The sequence below is a fragment of the Barbus barbus genome, assembly GCF_936440315.1.
Source record: "Barbus barbus genome assembly, chromosome: 24".
In the NCBI taxonomy this organism is placed as follows: domain Eukaryota; kingdom Metazoa; phylum Chordata; class Actinopteri; order Cypriniformes; family Cyprinidae; genus Barbus; species Barbus barbus.
The window spans coordinates 12,532,126-12,550,378 of NC_136752.1; the positions used below are offsets into that span (position 1 = coordinate 12,532,126).

General features: G+C 37.3%; 1 protein-coding gene across 1 annotated transcript; it reads left to right on the forward strand.

The window, feature by feature from the left end:
• Nucleotides 1-10,295: 10,295 nt before the first annotated feature.
• On the forward strand, nt 10,296-16,253 carry LOC306843444 (zinc finger protein 521-like). Its single transcript, XM_079374960.1, has 3 exons — nt 10,296-10,541; nt 11,603-11,806; nt 12,829-16,253. Exons 1-3 carry the CDS (start codon nt 10,502-10,504, stop codon nt 15,435-15,437), a joined length of 2,853 nt encoding a protein of 950 aa, XP_079231086.1. The 5' UTR covers nt 10,296-10,501; the 3' UTR covers nt 15,438-16,253.
• The last annotated feature ends 2,000 nt before the right edge of the window (nt 16,254-18,253 follow it).

Genomic DNA, 18,253 nt, shown 5'->3' on the forward strand with positions numbered 1-18,253 from the left:
AAAGGCCATTTTGGTGCCACCAAACCTCTCATCAATGCTTCATCAAGAGCATGGTAAACCTGCAGAGAACAGGCCACAAGTCTCCCGTACCTTATTAAAAATTTTCTTTTAATTAAATTCAAAAAATAAGAATACATTAAACTAAATATGATGCATCTGGGAATAGAGGGGTTTGTGTTCCAAGACCATGGAGCAGTGTTCAAAGAGACAGAAATGCCCACCCACTAGTATTCCTTAGCTGTGTATTCCCTCAAACCAAGCTAATGAGGACCTTCTGTGGTGCTCGCTAACGTTCACAACCTCAGCATTTCTTACGGGAGTCACCTGTGTGGGACATAAGGGGTCTCTGAGCAAGTGTGACCTAGCTAATAACATATTAGGTCTGTTCTGAAGTAGACCAGGTTGTGGGGAACATATGGAAAAGTGCATTGGGGAGTGTCTGTTCAGAGTGATTTTTCTGATGTTTACTGCATATTGTGTTACTGTGGAAATCTGCATGGGTTTACACATGCTGCTCAGCCTGTGATTTAAAATAAATCTTTTTTTTGTTTTTGTTTTTTTACACACGTAATTAATTTTTTCCATTTTAAATTTTAAAAATTTAAATTTTTAAAGGTACCTTATACCACACAACCCTATTACAACTGCTTGACCTTGACCTCAGCTAGAGTAGAACTGAAGTGAAGTCTTTTTCATTTCTCATCCTCTCTAGATCAGTCAGTTTTGTTCACTGACTGAGCTGGGATCATCATCATTAGCAATCAGCTTCATCGCTGGCTCTGTAATTATCTGATTAATAAAAATTAACCTTCAAAGTTCATTAATATCACACAATAATTAATCTTGATGTCCTGATTTAAAAATGCCCCAACTCTTTTTCTTTTTCTTTTTTTTTTAATTTTCTTGAATTGGCAGCGGTAAAATGTTCATAAAGATAATTGGCTCATAAGATTGAATACACTGTAGATAATCATGCCCCTCATGAGCACCCTCTGTTGGAATGTGTTATGAAATCTCTTGAGGGACACTCAAAAATTGAAAATCAGCAAATCAACCTTATGACTTTCTTTGTCACAGATGGAAACGTTTATATAACAGAGGGCATGCTTTTCTGTACAATGGACTTTCATTCTATGGAATTGAATTGAATTCTATGGAACGTTGTGAACATTCTTCAAAACATCTCCTTTTATGTGCTACAAAATAAATGTAGTCATACAGGTTTTGAATGACATCAGAGTGAGCTGAATTTTTTGGCTAAACTGTCCCTTTAAGAGCTAATACTCTTTGTGTAGGTTTTTAAAGAAGTCTCTTCTGCTCACCAAGCCTGCATTTGATCCAAAATAAAGCAAAAGCAGTAAAAGTTTAAAATATAGTTTTTACTATTTAAAATAACTGTTTTCTATTTGAATATATTTTTAAATGGAATTTATTGAAAGGGGTTTCAAAGCTGAATTTCTAGCACCATTACACCAGTCACATGATCTTTCAGAAATCATTCTAATATTCTGATTTGCAGTACAAAAAAATATTTATGATTATTATTATGTTGAAAATAGCTTTTGAGTACATTTTTTTTTGGTTTCTTTGATAAATAGAAAGTTCAGAAGAACAGCATTTATCTGAAATAGAAATATTTTGTAACATTAAATGTCTTCATCATCACTTTTCGATTTTAAGAATCCTTGCTAAATAAAAAGTATTCATTTCTATAACCACCCCTACAAATTTTTTGTATAATAAAAGAATTATACAAAAAAACTCAACTGTTTTAAATATTGATAATAATAATAATAAATGTTTCTTGAGCAGCAAATCAGCATATTTCTGAAGGATCATGTGACACTGAAGACTGGAATGATGCTGAAAATGTTGCTTTGATCACAGGAATAAATTACATGTTAAAATATATTCAAATAGAAAGCAATTATTTTAAATAGTAAAAATATTTCACAATATTAAGGCTTTTGCTGTATTATAGATCAAATAAATGATAGTGTATATACCCGTACTGGTCCTGGAATAACATATGGATATGAGATACTGGAAACTGACTGTGAATTTGTTTCTATACTTCTGTGGAAGACTTATCTGTCATTTCTGATGTTTCATCTTTAATCCTCAGAAGAAAAACCATCTGCCTCCCTCTCAGAACTAAACAAGCTTCTCTCTGTTCAGGTTTTTTCAAACGTGAATCAATCAAAAGAACAATCTTGGGAAATTGACTTTTTTAATAATTATAGTAGTTTCACTGTAAACAATTTGTTCTAGGACAGTCTAATAAAACCAACTGCATGCTTGAGGATATGAATCAGAACTAACAGCTCTCCTCCCCTGAGATGCTCTGATTGGCTGATACATTATTTCCTTCAGGATCTCCTTTGCGCAAAGGTTGCTTTTGCATGTCAATACCATCTATTTAAAGCTACAACTATACACATATTCACAAATGGCCTAGCTCTTTATACGACTTATTCAGGTTGAGAGTGAGGTAGATTCATGTTGTCACCTAAGACATGCAGTCTAAATCACTACATGGATACTTAATGGTAAAGTCAACTCAAACTATACATAAGTGACCCAAAATGTTACCACCTCAGAACCTGACCGACATGCTATGCTGTTGTGTGTCTTCATCGCAACATCCCCTCCTTTATTCACAAAACAGTCACAGACAAGTGTCTCAGCAGCTAATTCAAAACTCATTAGAAACATGCAATTGCAGAGCAGACTCCCAAAGGGATCCAGCTTTCTAATCAACGTTCCCTACTGCAAAGCCCATCCAACGGGGCGGCTCATAACTAACGTTTCCACAGAGAAATTAAACAGAGGTGTCATTATGAAAGGAGACGCTCCTCTGATGATTTCATTATGACAGTACCATATGTTTGATGGCATATTATAGATTTTGAGAATGTTAAAGGAGCATTTTGTATTTGATAGGTTGTGTAATTCTTTTTGATTTAAAAGAAACAAAAACAATTAACTGAATAAAATTAGTCAAATTTCATGTGGACCAGCTACCACTTTTTTTTTTTTCAAGAAGGCAAGAATATCTTAATTTTATGTAAAGGGATTTTAGTAGGCTATATAAGCACGTTTAGAGGATCAAGTTCAAGTTTATTTGTATAGCGCTTTTTACGATACAAATCGTTGCAAAGCAGCTCTACAGGAAATTAAGTTTCCACAATATATTTATATACTGCAGAACCTTAATATATTTAACTTATGGCAAAATTTGGTAATTCTGTATGTTGTCTGAGCGTTGGCATCCTCTGAGGTCCTCTGAGGGGTTGGCATTATCTTTTCTCAGGTGTTCGGTCATCTCAGATCATTTAAGGGTTGGATCCAGACTGAAGCTTCTGTAATTCCTAGTTACCACGGGATGTTAATCAGAAACAGAGAAACAAATAGAGACATAATTAGCGTAGCTGCTGTTCCGTCTAAGCAAAAATGATTTGTTCAACCCAAGCTAAAGAATAATAATAAATGTACATTTGATCAGATATAACTGCAGTACAAGATTATAAGATGCATTATGTGAATGCTTGGCTAAAGAGATGTGTCTTTAATCTAGATTTAAACAGAGAGAGTGTATCTGAACCCCGAACGTCATCAGGAAGGCTATTCCAGAGTTTGGGAGCCAAATGTGAAAAAGCTCTACCTCCTTTAGTGGACTTTGCTATCCTAGGTACTACCAAAAGAGTTTTGCGACCTTGGATTGTAGCGTGGTAGAAGACGAGTTAGGTACGCAGGAGCTAAACCATTTAGGGCCTTATAGGCAAGTAATAATATTTTGTAAATGATACGGAACTGAATAGGTAGCCAGTGCAGAGACTGTAAAATTGGGGTAATATGATCATATTTTCTTGACCTGGTAAGAACTCTAGCCGCTGCATGTTGGACTATCTGTAGCTTGTTTATTGAAGATGCAGGACAACCAGCTAGCAGTGCATTACAATAGCCCAGTCTAGAGGTCATGACTGCATGAACTAGCTTTTCTGCATCAGAAACAGGTAGCATGTTTCAAAGCTTGGCAATGTTTCTAAGATGGAAGAATGCTGTTTTTGTAACATGGGAAATATGATTTTCAAAGGACAAGTTAGTGTCTAATATAACACCCAGATTTTTGACTTTAGAGGACGTAACAGTGCATCCGTCTAGTTGCAAATTGTAATCCAAGAGATTCTATGTAATGTTTTTTTTTTTTTTTTTTTTTTTTTTTTTTTTTTTTTTTTTAAGTATAGAGGTATACTTCACCCCAAAAAAAAAAAAAAAAAAAAAAAAATTAAAAATGGCTGAAAATGTACTGAAACATAACAATGATCAACACAAGTCCAGTCCATCAATTAATGTTTTATGAAGTGAAAAGTTTAGATTTGTTTATTACAAACACACAGCTTTTCACTTCACAAGATGTTGAACTGGAATTGTGTGTATTATTGTAATCCACATGTGCTTGGAATCTCATTCTGACGGCACCCATTCAACTGCAGAGGATCCATTGTGAGCAAGTGATGTAATGCTAAATTTCTCCAAATCTGTTCCGATGAAGGAAAAACTCATCTACATCTTGGATGGCCTGAGGGTGAGTCAATTTTCATTTTTTGATGAACAACTGGCTCTGTTTCTGAGGAAATGACATATCACGTGTCTCTTTCAGAAGAGATCTCAACCATTTTTGAAACTCCGATTTCTCGAGTGTCAATAAAAAGTTGCATTTCAACACAAACTTAAACATTTCTCATAAAATTCTTCAAAAATCAAACTATTAGAGGCATTCCAGTAAAAACAAAACTAGACAAAGTTAATATTTAAGGGAAACACAACTGGGAACTATTTAAGCATCATGAGCTATAAACTATCAACATCTGAACGCTAAAAATGTCTTTTGGGGGTAACTGTGTGTGTGGGTAGGCTAGAGTGACTCACAAACGGTCTGAATCTCGCCGCGCTGACCTGAACTCAAACTAGTTTGAAAGAGCGTGTGGGAGCGGAAGATGGAGGAGGGGGAGATGTCGATTCCCAGGGTGGTTGGCAACAGCTGGACTGTGAATGGACAGGAGCGTGTGGAAGGAAGTGACGGATCAGGAAATGAACTAGGAGAGATGGAAGTAGGTGGCGGGATATACGAAAGCTGGGAGTCGGTTAGGAATAATAAACGGAAAAAGAAAAGGAAAAACAAAACCGATGAAAGTGATTCAGACAGGGGATCAAATACGGAGGAGAAGCGGAGGGAGGAGTATGTAATTTTTGCAAAACTTATGGACGAAGGGGACTCGTTTGGAGGTATGAATCCAATTCAACTAACAAAATCGTTAAATAAGGAAATAGGTGAAATAAAGAGTGCTAAAGTACTAAGAAATGGAGCCCTGATGATTGTGTGTAAGGATGAGAAACAGCAAGGGAAAGCAATCAAAATGAACATAATCAACAGAAAGAAAGTGGAATGTTCCAAGACTTACAAGAAATTTACAAAAGGAGTCATTACTGGGATTCCGGTAAACGTATCAGTTGATGATGTGAAGAGAAACATAACAAATGCTAGAGTAAATGAAGTTAGACGTCTTAAAATTAACAGAAATGGTAATATGCAGGATAGTCTATCGGTGATGATCAACTTTGATCAGGAAAAACTTCCAGAAAAAGTGTACATTGGCTTTATGTGCTATGACGTAAGATTGTATATTCCCCCTCCAATCAGATGTTTTAAATGTCAGAGATATGGGCATATAGCTGCGGTATGCAAGGGAAAGCAGAGATGTGGAAAATGTAGTGGAGAACATGAGTATGGAAAATGCCAGGAGGGTACAAAGCTGAAGTGTTGTAATTGTGGGGGGGAACACAGTGCCGCTTACAGAGGATGTGAAGTTAGTAAGAGGCAGACCGAAGTGCAACGAATCAAGGTTGTTCAGGGAATCAGTTATGCAGAAGCTGCAAAGAAAGTCTCAGGGAATGTGACAGTAGTTAAGCAATCAGAAATTATCAGGAAAGAAATTAATCAAGGAAAGAAATGTCAAGGATGTAATAAATTGAAGGAGGAAACTTTGATAGTGAAAAAGAATGATTTTGTAATGTTCATGGCAGAAATAATAAATTGCTCTGCACAGACAAAAAGTAGAAATGAAAGGATTAAAATAATTGTTAAATCTGCAGAGAGATATCTAGATGTTAAAGGGCTGCAATGGGAGACCGTAAGAGACTCCCTTACTGAAGAGACACAATCTTCTCAGGCATGTGTTGGATTTTCTTAATGTTACTGACCATACTACAGTGGAATGCAAGGAGTCTAATTGCAAATGGCCAAGAGCTTAAGAAATACATCGATATGTTAACAGTGAAACCTAATGTAATATGTATTCAGGAAACATGGTTAAAACCACAGTTGGATTATATAATAAATGGTTATAGTATAATTAGAAGAGATAGAGAATCTGGCAGAGGAGGAGGAGTAGCAACATTTATACAAAATGGGATGAAATATAAGGTAGAACAAATAAATAAAGAGTATGAATCAATCATAACTAAGATATGGACCGAAAGAGGGAGTATAGATATTGTTAATTATTATAATCCATGTGAAAAATTAAGTCAAGTTATTTTAGAAGCTGTTGTAGGTTATTTGCATGACAAAGTAGTGTGGTGTGGTGATTTTAATTCCTATAATACATTATGGGGAAGTAATAATACTGATGTGAATGGACAAATAATTGAAGAATTCATTGATGATAATCACTTGGTGTGTATTAATAATGGAGAGGGAACACGATATAACAGTATACAAAATACAGAAACTGCACTTGACCTAACATTTGTGTCTTCTGTTATTGCAGGGATTACTACATGGAATGTAAACAAATATACTACAATAGGGAGTGATCATTATCCGGTAGTGACTACGGTTGGTACAAAAATATGTCATGAAAAAGAAAATAGAAGTCCTAGATGGAAGTTGGAGAAAGTAGATTGGGAAGTCTTTCGAGTAATTTGTGAAGATAGATGTATGACTCTGCAAGAAGAAAACCAGATGGACGTAAATATATTCAATAGTAAGTTAGTTAATGAAATAATTCAGTCGGCTGAACAAACTATACCTAAAACAACAGGAATAAGACATGTAAAGAATGTACCTTGGTGGAATGATGATTGTAAAGCAGCTATAAAAGTAAGGAATAAAGCATTTAAGAAACTTAAAAAGCAGCATTCTATGGAGGCTTTGATTCAGTATAAAAGCGCCCAGGCAGTAGTAAGGAAAACAATAAAAACACAAAAGCGTATTTTTTGGAAACAGTACTGTGATAGTATTGGAAGAACAGTACATCTGTCAGATGTATGGAATATGATTAGGAAAATGGGGGGGATTAGAAGGAATTATGAGTTACCAGTGATTATAGGCAAAGTCAAAATGGCTGTCACCAATTTAGATAAGGCTGAACTTCTAGTAGAAACATTTAAGAAAGTTCATAGCGCAGATAATCTTTCAGAAGAAGCAAAACAGTGTAGGAGTAACACATTAATGAATTATCCTAATTTGGTAAAGAAAGATGAGATGTCAGATAGTTTATTAGATTTGCCTATAAACATGTTTGAGTTAAAAAGAGCAATCAAAACTGCTCGGCAGACCACTCCAGGAAGAGATGGAGTGTGTTATAAAATGCTGGCAAATATGACAGATAATACACTGGAAAAAGTACTAAAATTATTTAACCTAGTATGGGAAACTGGTCAACTCCCTTCAGTATGGAAACAAGCAATAATAGTACCTATTCTTAAACCTGGAAAAAACCCATCAGATCCTTCTAGTTATAGGCCTATTGCACTTACTTCTCAATTATGTAAAACAATGGAAAGAATAATTACAGAAAGAATAACATATTTTTTAGAGAGTAAAAATCTGTTGTCTCCTTATCAGAGTGGATTCCGTAAGGGCAGGAATACAATGGACTCTGTATTATGTCTAGAATCAGACATTAGGAAAGCACAGACAAACAAAGAAGTAGTAGTAGCTATCTTCTTTGATGTGGAAAAGGCATATGATATGCTCTGGAAAGAAGGATTATTAATCAAGTTAAAGTCTTTAGGAATTAGTGGTAGAGCATATAACTGGGTTCAGAACTTTTTATTTGACAGAAAAATACAAGTTAAAGTAGGTGAAGAATACTCTAGAATGCATACAGTGGAGAATGGAACACCACAAGGTAGTGTGTGCAGTCCATTAATATTCAACATAATGATTAATGGCATCTTTTCACAAGTTGAACAGAATATTGGAAAATCTTTATATGCAGATGATGGGGCTTTGTGGACTAGAGGTCGCAATATATCATATGTTCATAAAAAAATGCAAAAGGCAATAGAGGAAGTTGAAAAGTGGGCTAATAAATGGGGGTTTAAATTATCTGTATCAAAAACGCAGGTCATTTGTTTCTCAAGGCGACTTAAAAGCATACCCCTCTCTTTGAAATTATATGGGAATCCTCTTGAGCAAGTTAAAGTTATAAGATTTCTAGGAGTTTGGTTTGATGAAAAACTTACATGGAAAATTCATCTGGATAAAATTAAGGACAAGTGTAAAAATATTATTAATATTCTTAGGTGTTTATCAGGACGGGAGTGGGGAGCTAGTAGGACATCCCTACAGAGTATATACTGGGCACTCATGAGATCTGTCCTTGATTATGGATGCATTGCCTATATGTCAGCAGCAGAAACAAACCTCAAACAATTAGATATACTGCAAGCACAAGCCCTAAGAATCTGCAGTGGATCATTTAAAACATCGCCGGTATCATCTATGCAGGTGGAGATGGGAGAAATGCCTTTAGGTATAAGACGAATGAAGTTAATGTTGGCATATTGGGTTAATATCCAGGGACAAAGTGTTTTACATCCTGTCAAAAGTGTATTGACAGACTGTTGGGAACATAATGTAACAAATTTTATGAGTTTTGGGTGGATAGGTGACGCAAAGGCGAGGTATATAGGACTAAATCAAGTACAGTACAGCAACACAGTCTCAATATCCTCCATCCCTCCCTGGTTATTCCCCTTACCAACCGTTGACCTCAGTATACAACAGGAAATAAAGGATCAATCCAAACAACTTCCAGTGTGGTATATAGTGTGGAAGTATATTGAGAGACATTTCCATGATTCAGTGTTTTTATTTACGGATGGATCAAAAGACCCGAAGACAGGATATGCCGGTGCAGCTGTGTATATTCCAATGAATGATTCTTACATTAAGAAAAGAGTTTCTGATCATTTATCAGTTTATGCTACAGAACTATTGGCAATTTTAATGGCCCTGCAGTGGACAGAAGAAAAGCAAATGAATAACATAGTTATTGCATCTGATAGCTACTCAGCACTGGAAAGCATAAAATCTGGTAGCTCATCTTTTAGGATGGATATAATTAATGATATATTCCATAAATTGTATAACTTAAAGCTTATGGGTATATCAATTCAATTTATTTGGGTTCCTGCTCATGTTGGTGTGGTAGGAAATGAGAAGGTGGATGTTATGGCTAAACAAACTTTAAAATTAAAGCAGATAGATTTACAAGTTCCATTAAGTAAAGCAGAAGCTAAAGTGTTCATTAGGAGATATGCACAATCTATATGGCAGGAACACTGGGATGGTATTGAAACAGGAAGACACTTATATAATATTCAACAACAAGTTGGTACTGGGAGGAGAGAGAGCAGGAACAGAAATGAAGAGAATATAATAACCCGTTTGAGAATAGGTCACACAGGATTGAATAGTACACTGTTTAAAATCGGCAAACATCCAACTGGGGAATGTAATCACTGTAGTCAGCAAGAGACAGTTGAACATGTAATACTTCACTGCAGGAAATACAACAAAGAAAGACATAATTTTATTCAGTCACTAATTAAAGCTGAGCATAAAGATTTTTCAATAATAGGTATACTAAAGGAAAAGGCTATATATGACATTATTACTAAGTTTATTAAAGAAACGGAATTAAGTAAAAGAATTTAGACAGTTATTTAATTTTTGTTTTATTTTATTTATTTTCTTTTTTTTTTTTTTTTTTTTTTTTTTTTTTTTTTTTTTTTGTTCCCCATCTATCATATTATGTTAATCCTATAAACATGTATCCTGTCCACACTCCAGTCCAGTCGGTGGCGGTAATGCACCTACAAGTTGGTTTGCCAACCGCCAATAAACACCAAAGAAGAAGAAGAAGAAGAAGAACTGTGTGTGTGTGTGTGTGTGTGTGTGTGTGTGTGAACAGTGATTACGCATCTCGCGAGCCCCCGGTGGCGCAGCGCGTGTATGGAGTCATCCCGCTGCTGTAGGCGGGGGCGAGCCCCTTTGCCCGTCATATTAATGTGCTTTCCCGCTATCCCAATCCCCGGAACAGTACGCAAGTATTTGCTCTTGTTTGCCGCTTGTGTTGTCCTGCCTTAGCAAACACTGGACAGCAACTTAATCCGCTTGTGTTGACAGCTGCCGAAGTCCTTCGCAATGTCTCGTCGAAAGCAGGCGAAGCCCAGATCTTTGAAAGGTACGAAAGGCTTTTTATTTATTTAACCACTCGCTTCCTTGTTGTCTTGATTGAAATCCGACCGCGGGACAAATCGACTGACAAGACTGTCATTATTTGCAGATCATTAGGCTGAAGATCAATGTTTCGGATCTAAATTGTTTTGAGCAGAACTTTCATTGCGTTTTTCAGTAGGCTAATTTCATTGAGAGGGGTTTTCCATCATTCTTGTATGGTGCACATCGATACTGATTTTTTGAAGATTCATTTATCATGGTAATCAATGTACCGTGATAGTATTGGGTTTCTAGAACAACAAAGTTGTCTCATTTGTGGTAAAACTAAATGTGCCAACAATGATGGTAAAATCTGAATGTGGAAAACGGCTTAATAAACATACTAAATAATGTTGTAATGAAATTGTAAACATCCATAGATTTATGTGAGGATTACATTTAGTAGGGCACGGAAAGTATTAGGCTACTAGCTTGGTATAAAACCGATAAAGGTCAAAGGGAAGTCCTAAGCATAAAAAAGCATGTGTGTTTTAAAGTTGTTTGAGGTTTTTATGTTTGCAAATAAACGTTATCACATCACATCATGTGACTTTGTCACCTTGAAATCACAGAAAACAGATGCTAAATGGAATGAGTAAAGAACAAATTAGCATTTTGTATAAATTATGAGAACTGAGCTTGGTGTGGATCGGTTTCTGAATCTCTTTCTTTATCTATGCACTTATAGGAGTTATTTGCTTATTTAGTTTTCCCTATTGAGATGATTCATTTCTCCACTTATTATAGTACATTATTAAAAACTAAGACACCATGAAACTTAACCAATGACAGTTAAGCATTTCAAACAGTACTTGTCTTCAGTGCACCCTTTATTTAAAGAGCAAACATGCACAGAGTATTCCCCTGCTGGATGAAAAATAGATCAAAATGTTGATCTTTGTATACACTTTGCCCTTTGGCAAGGGGTGCTATAGTGTACTGTTATATTTTGTCGCTATTATTGGTTAGCTGATAAATATAGCACATTAAATGTGAATGGCTTTGTAACTACCAGTCACTCCACAGGTCAAGAAGGAGAGATAAATACAAAGGAAGATAGTATGATAGTGGGGAAGAAACATTGCTCCTGGGAGAGGAGAAAAGAAAAGGAGGAGGAGAGGGAAAGAATTGAAAAAGAGAAGGATGAAGACGCTAAAGAGCACAAGTGTGCAATCCTACAGCAAGCAGAATCATTCACCCAACAGAGGCTGAAATACTGCTACGATACAGGTACACACCTCCACACTGTCTTTCATTTTATATTATCCTTCACATTGATAAACTGTGAATATATCCATCGCTCTGTATCTCTTCACAGACAGATTAAAAGGAATAAATACCTCTAGGGTTTTATATTCAGGGTTTAGTGTGTCTGTCTGTTTGAGTGACCTTTGAATTAGGTATATTTGCAATTCCCTATCTGCACACTTACAGAATGAATCATGCCTTTACAAATGAATTTGGATTTATGAAACTGCAATTGCTAAACGTGTGAAGACACATTTGTATGTTTTTAATATGTTTTATCATTTAAAGCAGTTACATTAATCCTTTGATTCAGTGTATAATTTGGTACCATGATTTGGGTTTTGTTTTTTCTCTTGTACATGTTCAGTACTTTAAAGTAGCAGCGCTCCATTTTTTCAAACTGTGAATCTGGTCCTCTCACACTGACAGCAATTTTAGTCACAGTGGGACTGCTCATTATGTGGCCACATACCGAGCTAATTAGATCTAAAAAAGTGTGAAAAAGAGCATCCAATTCATATTTTTGGTGTTTAATCTGCTCTTATGAGGCTGAATTATATTTTAACCCACCAGACTTCAGCAAGACCTCCTGAAATAAAAGAGTAGAATTCTTAACTATAACATAACAGTTTTGGTTATAGTGTACAGTGTTTGAGAAGCTACACGTTACTCATAATTTAAATTAGTTAGAATTGAAGGTGTCATTTGTCATTTAACTATCAAGTAGTTAACTATACCACAATTTAATAAAACATAGCAAACTACATTAACGTTATATAAACGGTGATGTCTTAATTATATACTGTAATTATACTATATAATTAGATATGTATATATCTGACAATTACTGCAAATGTACTTAATTTAGAAGCACTGCTAAATTAGTTATTTTCAGTTTGTTACTCCCCAACAGTGATGGTGTATTTTCTGTTGTTGTTTTGTTTTTCAGCAAAAACGTTTTTTCAAAAGTTGTTAACATATTTTCCTCTCTTATCTGTCTATAGCAAATCCTAATGTGGAGAAAGATGAACCATGTTGTTTGGCTTTGCCTCTTTCCCCTGGTCCTTCCTCCTCTGACCATGAAGATGGAGGTGACCTTGGATTCAAGGGAGACACATGTAAAGATCATCAGAGACTTGGTCAGTGTGGGAAGGCAAACATTCCTTTGCCTGGCAACAGTTCAGTACCTCTTGAAATATCCCAAAAAGATAACAGCAGTGAGGCCTTCATAAACTGCAAACAGGGCTTGAGTAATCAATATGAACAGGGTAGTGTTATGTCCTCCCAACATCTCTCTCTTCCAAATGATCCACCGAATAACATGGAGGACACTGAGAAAAGACAACCTCCAAATTGTGCTGCACAAGATCAGCCTGCCCTCTCAATGGCAGAATGCACCTGTGAGGTGTCACACATGTCCAATCCAGCCACTGCAAATACTGCAGAGATGGCATTTAGGACAATAGCTCCTTCTGCAGAAAAGAGAAAGTCTCATTTTGACTCAAACTGTTGTTTAGGAATCTCCAAAAAGCTCAAGGCTTTCAACAATTGTGTTCATTGTCCTAACCACATGAACCCCAGAGCACACCCAAAGCCCCAACACATGGAAAACAAGATCAGCTCTAGTTCTGAGATTCTGACTTTTCCATCTGAAATATCGGAGCACCAAAAAGAGGCTAATGTGATGCTAGGCCACTCCGTTTTGCTTGAAGCCGCAATCACGGCGGCCGTTCAAACGGTTCTTCAGTGTAGCTTCTGTCCCACTTCGTTAAAAGACCTGAATGCCCTTCAAGAGCATGTTCGCCAATCACACAACCCGGCTTTAATCGAGAACAACGTCTTCTTCTGCTCGCAGTGCTTCCGAGGATTCCTAACAAAGGACACACTAGATAATCACGTGCAGCAGACCCACTGTCTCAAACTTGATCTGGAAGAAACAGCAGAACGGAAGTCTTTGATTTTCTGTCCGTACTGCACTAATTTGCCTATGTTTAACAGTAAGCTAAAACTGATGCAGCATATCAAAAAGACGCATAAGAACATTAACTTGATGAACCTTAAAGATGGAACGATGACAATGGGTTCAACGTCTCCCCAGTCTATCAAGAGTCCAGCCAAAAAACCGGCATTACCTTCAACTGACTTTATCTGTGATCATTGTGGAGCCAAATACAACGATCTGGATCTGTTTCAAACTCACCTGAGTTCCCACCTGAAGAGTATGCTTCCAAAACTTAGGTGTCCAGAGTGCTTCAAGGATTTCCCAAACCATGAATCTTTTAAGGAACACACTGTTTCTCATTTTAGCAATACCTCTACTCTCTACATCTGTGAAAGCTGCAGTAAGACCTTCACCAGTGTCAAAGACTTACATGGACATCTACTCGAGATGCACACCATTGTGTTTTATCGCTGTTCCCTCTGCCAGAAGGTGTTCAATTCCAAGATGTCTATTCAGGTTCACCTGGCCTCCGAGCACAGTAACAAGAGAACCACGTTCCACTGTACGTCCTGTGAATGGGACTTCAAGCAAGAGCATGACTTGCACCTGCATGTCAAACAGAAGCATCTCAACAAACAATGCAAGGTGTACTGTTGCATCTTCTGCGCAGAGTCCTTTACCACAGACATTGAGTTGCAGTGTCATATCACAACACATAGCGACAAAAGCAGTCCCTGTGTATGTACCCAGACCAGATCTCCCCTCGAGGTGCCCTTACACGAGAAACTCCGTGCCAAGAGCCAGAACGCTGAAGGTAACAACATGACCCCTCCACCTGTCTCCGAACCAGTTGCCAAGGACAGCGCTGGAATGCTGCCAGTGAATAGTGAAATAAGAGACGGTAAGGTGGAATCACTGTTCGGCCCTCCCACCGAAAGCAAAGGGAAGGCGAATCTGAACGATCCTATGTTTGCCTGTGAAATGTGCGGAGCTTCTTACACCATGCAGTCCTTGCTCGCCAACCACCAGCTGCGAGATCACCACATCCAGCCCGGGGAGGGTGGCACTCTCAAGCGCAAAGTGGAGGCAATCCAAGGGAGCCACAAATGCAAAGACTGTTCCAAGACCTTCTTCACTGAGATGGCACTGTGGGAGCACGTCCAGACTCATCTAGGCCCCACCAAGCACTGCCAATGCCCCATCTGTGGAGAGCGCTTCCCTTCACTGCTAACTCTGACTGAACACAAGGTCACCCACAGCAGGAGCTTGGACACCGGCAACTGCCGCATCTGCAAGCTTCCGCTTCACAGTGAGGAGGACTTTCTGGAACACTGTCAGAGGCACCCAGACCTGCACAACTCGCTGACAGGCTTCCGCTGTGTCGTGTGCATGCAGACTGTCACCTCCACTCTTGAGCTGAAAATTCACGGAACTTTCCATATGCAGAAGGTCCAAGGTGATGATCTGATCAACAGCTGCACGGATCCTTCCAGCCTTAATCCTGACCTTAAAACCTCCTCAAGCATTGCTCAGCATGAAACTGTGACTATGAGCATCAATACATTCGACAATAAGACTAGCATTTCTGTAGTCAACTGTTGTTCGGCTACGGCTCTCATACCGGAGGAGAGGGGCAATAAGAACGCTCTCACCCAGACCTCAACAGTTTGAGCCAACGGCAAACCCTTAATAAAAGATATCACTTGTAAATGACAATATATATGTACTCTTTTGATTGCCTGTGATCTGGAGTATCTGTTTTCAGTCATGTATTATGTATTATGCCTTAAATGTGTGAAGACATTAAGATGTTTGGGAGAGGCTTTTTTCTCCCGTCCGGTTTTAAAAGTGGTCTCTTTTGTTTTGAGATGCTTGGCAAATGACTTAATCTCCCAAATGCGAGGCTAATCTTCATTGGACACTTCTGAGCTCAGATTTACTGCCATATTTGGATCATTTCCTGTATCTTTGTTGTGTTTAAGATAAATCCGTGTGTTAAGAAATGGAACTGGATCTTGGTGGATCTAGGCAGTAATGAGTTGCTGATGACTGAAACTGCAGATGCGCAGAGGGGCAGAAAAGAGGATGAGATGTGGGCAGTGGGACTTGATGTTCTGAGGGAAAGAGTCATTAGCAGTGTTTAATCAAATTGAAATCTAAGCAGGCCTCTTGGTAAACTTTATGGATTATATGTAGGGCTTTTGGACAATGACATCTGATAGTCACAAAACAATTTAAATTTTATGTATATTTATTTTGTATTATGTCTTTTTAGTAAAATATCTGCATCTCTGCCTTTTTGATATTTTGACTCAATTTTATTTGTGTCTTGTTAATTGTGTATCTGTATATGATGTTTTGTTGCAGAAAATTGAATTGCTTTAATGCTTAAATGTGCATGTGTGTGTGTAAGTGGAATGTGTTTGTATTTTCAGATCTCCATATAGATTAAAAAAATGCTATGGTATGTTACTGGACCAATGTAGTAACATTAATGCTTTCTTTTGTCTTCTGTAAAACATTTTAATAAGTTGTTCAGTTGAAAAAAAAAATATTTAACATCTCTTAACTCCTTAAATTACATTTTTTAGAGAGGTTGGCAGTGTTTCACTTGATATTAAGTATGGTATCAAGGTTCAGTAATACATATGGGCAATAAAGATCTACCTTTGAGAGAACAATAAAATTGGATGGCAGGATTTGACTTCCTCCATACTATGGCGTTTCCTCACACTAGAGTGTTTGTGCATTTGCTGATCATTTTATAAGCAGTACAACTATCCATTTCATTAACAAGTGATTTGTTGATCTTTAAAAATACAACTAAATAGAAGCAGTGGATCACAATGTGACGTCTGTCCATGTTTTAGAGAAGGAAAATTAGGTAATGGAGCCCTAAAGCTAGAAGCCACCAGGACAAAATGCTGCCTCATTTGGAAATACCCCTCAATCACCATGACAGCAGCTGGGCTTTGACCGTAGACACAGGAAGGAAAAGCAACATCATTTTAGGCACGCCTGTGCAGTAAAAATGCTTTTTCCGAAAAAATTATAAATACACCCAGGCAAACATTTACCAGTAAGTGTAGGGTGTTACAAATCTGTAAATAGTTCATATAAGAACACAGAAGTCTGTATCAGAAACTTGACAGGGTAATGAACTGTCAACTCCAGTCTGATTTTATATAATCACAATACAAATGTTGATTTATTATTTGTATGCTATAGAGACATAGCGATCATCCCAGAAAATGTTTGGGTTAACACATGAACTTGGTTTTCCTTTTGTGTGTCCAGGCTTTAGGCCAAGATAAAGTCGGCTGTGAAAACATGATGCCGGGTAATGCCCGGACCATCTGTCAATAAGCGCCTCTCGAGTGGGTCGAGTGCAGAGGAGAAATGACTAAAAAGACAGTGCAGTTAGATTGAGTTTTGATTCCAAATATTTCAAGTTGCAGGGTTAAAGATGTACATTAGGTACAACACAGTGCCATAGTTAAGTGTCAGTAGTGCAAATATACATAATATTACTCTTTCTCCTAAAGGGATAAGAGTGAATATAAATCAAGGCATGACAAGTCTAGAACTAAAAATGAGCATGTTGTGTATGAAAGGTGTTACCTACGCCTTATCAAAAAATACAGCTGACTAAGATCCTTTATGTTCTAGCTGTTAGCTGACCAGACTGACCTGCTGTCCGGGTGCACTCCCAAGAAACTGTAGGACTATGCCATGTCAACATCCTCCCGGGATGGATGGAAACCAGGGTGAAAGCTTCCTCTTCCTACTGATATCCAACATCATCTCCTTTGTTTTTCGGGTTTTTCTCTTTTTTTTCTCCCCCCTCCCCCCACATTGAGTCACTAATAATTTCTCTGCACTGTCCTTTCTCTCACACGTCTCACATATCCAACAATTACATATGCATCATCTGAGTACTCCCGTAAATGACTATCCAATGTTGTATTTAAAATCTGTTGTATAAAATGAGTAAACAGGAAGGGATCCGGGATGGCCCTCGTCTAGGGGATGGGGTCCAAATAACTGCTCACATGACCTGAAAAGGTCAGGCAGTGAAACGGGTGAGAAAATGATGTCAGTTTTGGGTTTATGTCGGTACATGGCGTTTAAGTGTCAGGATTTGCCTAGTAAAATTCTGTTTTTTAATAAGTGTTAAATTAGACAGTGGAGAAACATTACATACACGACTACAAGGTGAAAGTGGGACAATAATCCCCCCTATTGGCTAAGTATGTGACACTACAAGACCCGATTAGTTTGTTTTTAAGTAGACTTTTTCATCTTATCCTTTAAACGATGTTGTCAAATACTGGAACATTATTGGGCATTAGTTAAAATACTAATATACATCTGTATTGTACTCTAGTACTTGTATTATTGCATTCTATTGTGTAAAGTATACTATGTGATGTCACACTCACAATACAATATAATTTAAGGTAATATAAAATATTGTAGTATTATCA

What these genes read in the sequence shown, in the direction of transcription:
- LOC306843444 (XM_079374960.1), top strand. Translation starts at nt 10,502, where the DNA reads ATGTCTCGTCGAAAGCAGGCGAAGCCCAGATCTTTGAAAG. An exon ending in GAAGCCCAGATCTTTGAAAG is followed by an intron (nt 10,542 to 11,602) that starts GTACGAAAGGCT and finishes GTCACTCCACAG; the next exon opens with GTCAAGAAGGAGAGATAAAT. An exon ending in GAAATACTGCTACGATACAG is followed by an intron (nt 11,807 to 12,828) that starts GTACACACCTCC and finishes ATCTGTCTATAG; the next exon opens with CAAATCCTAATGTGGAGAAA.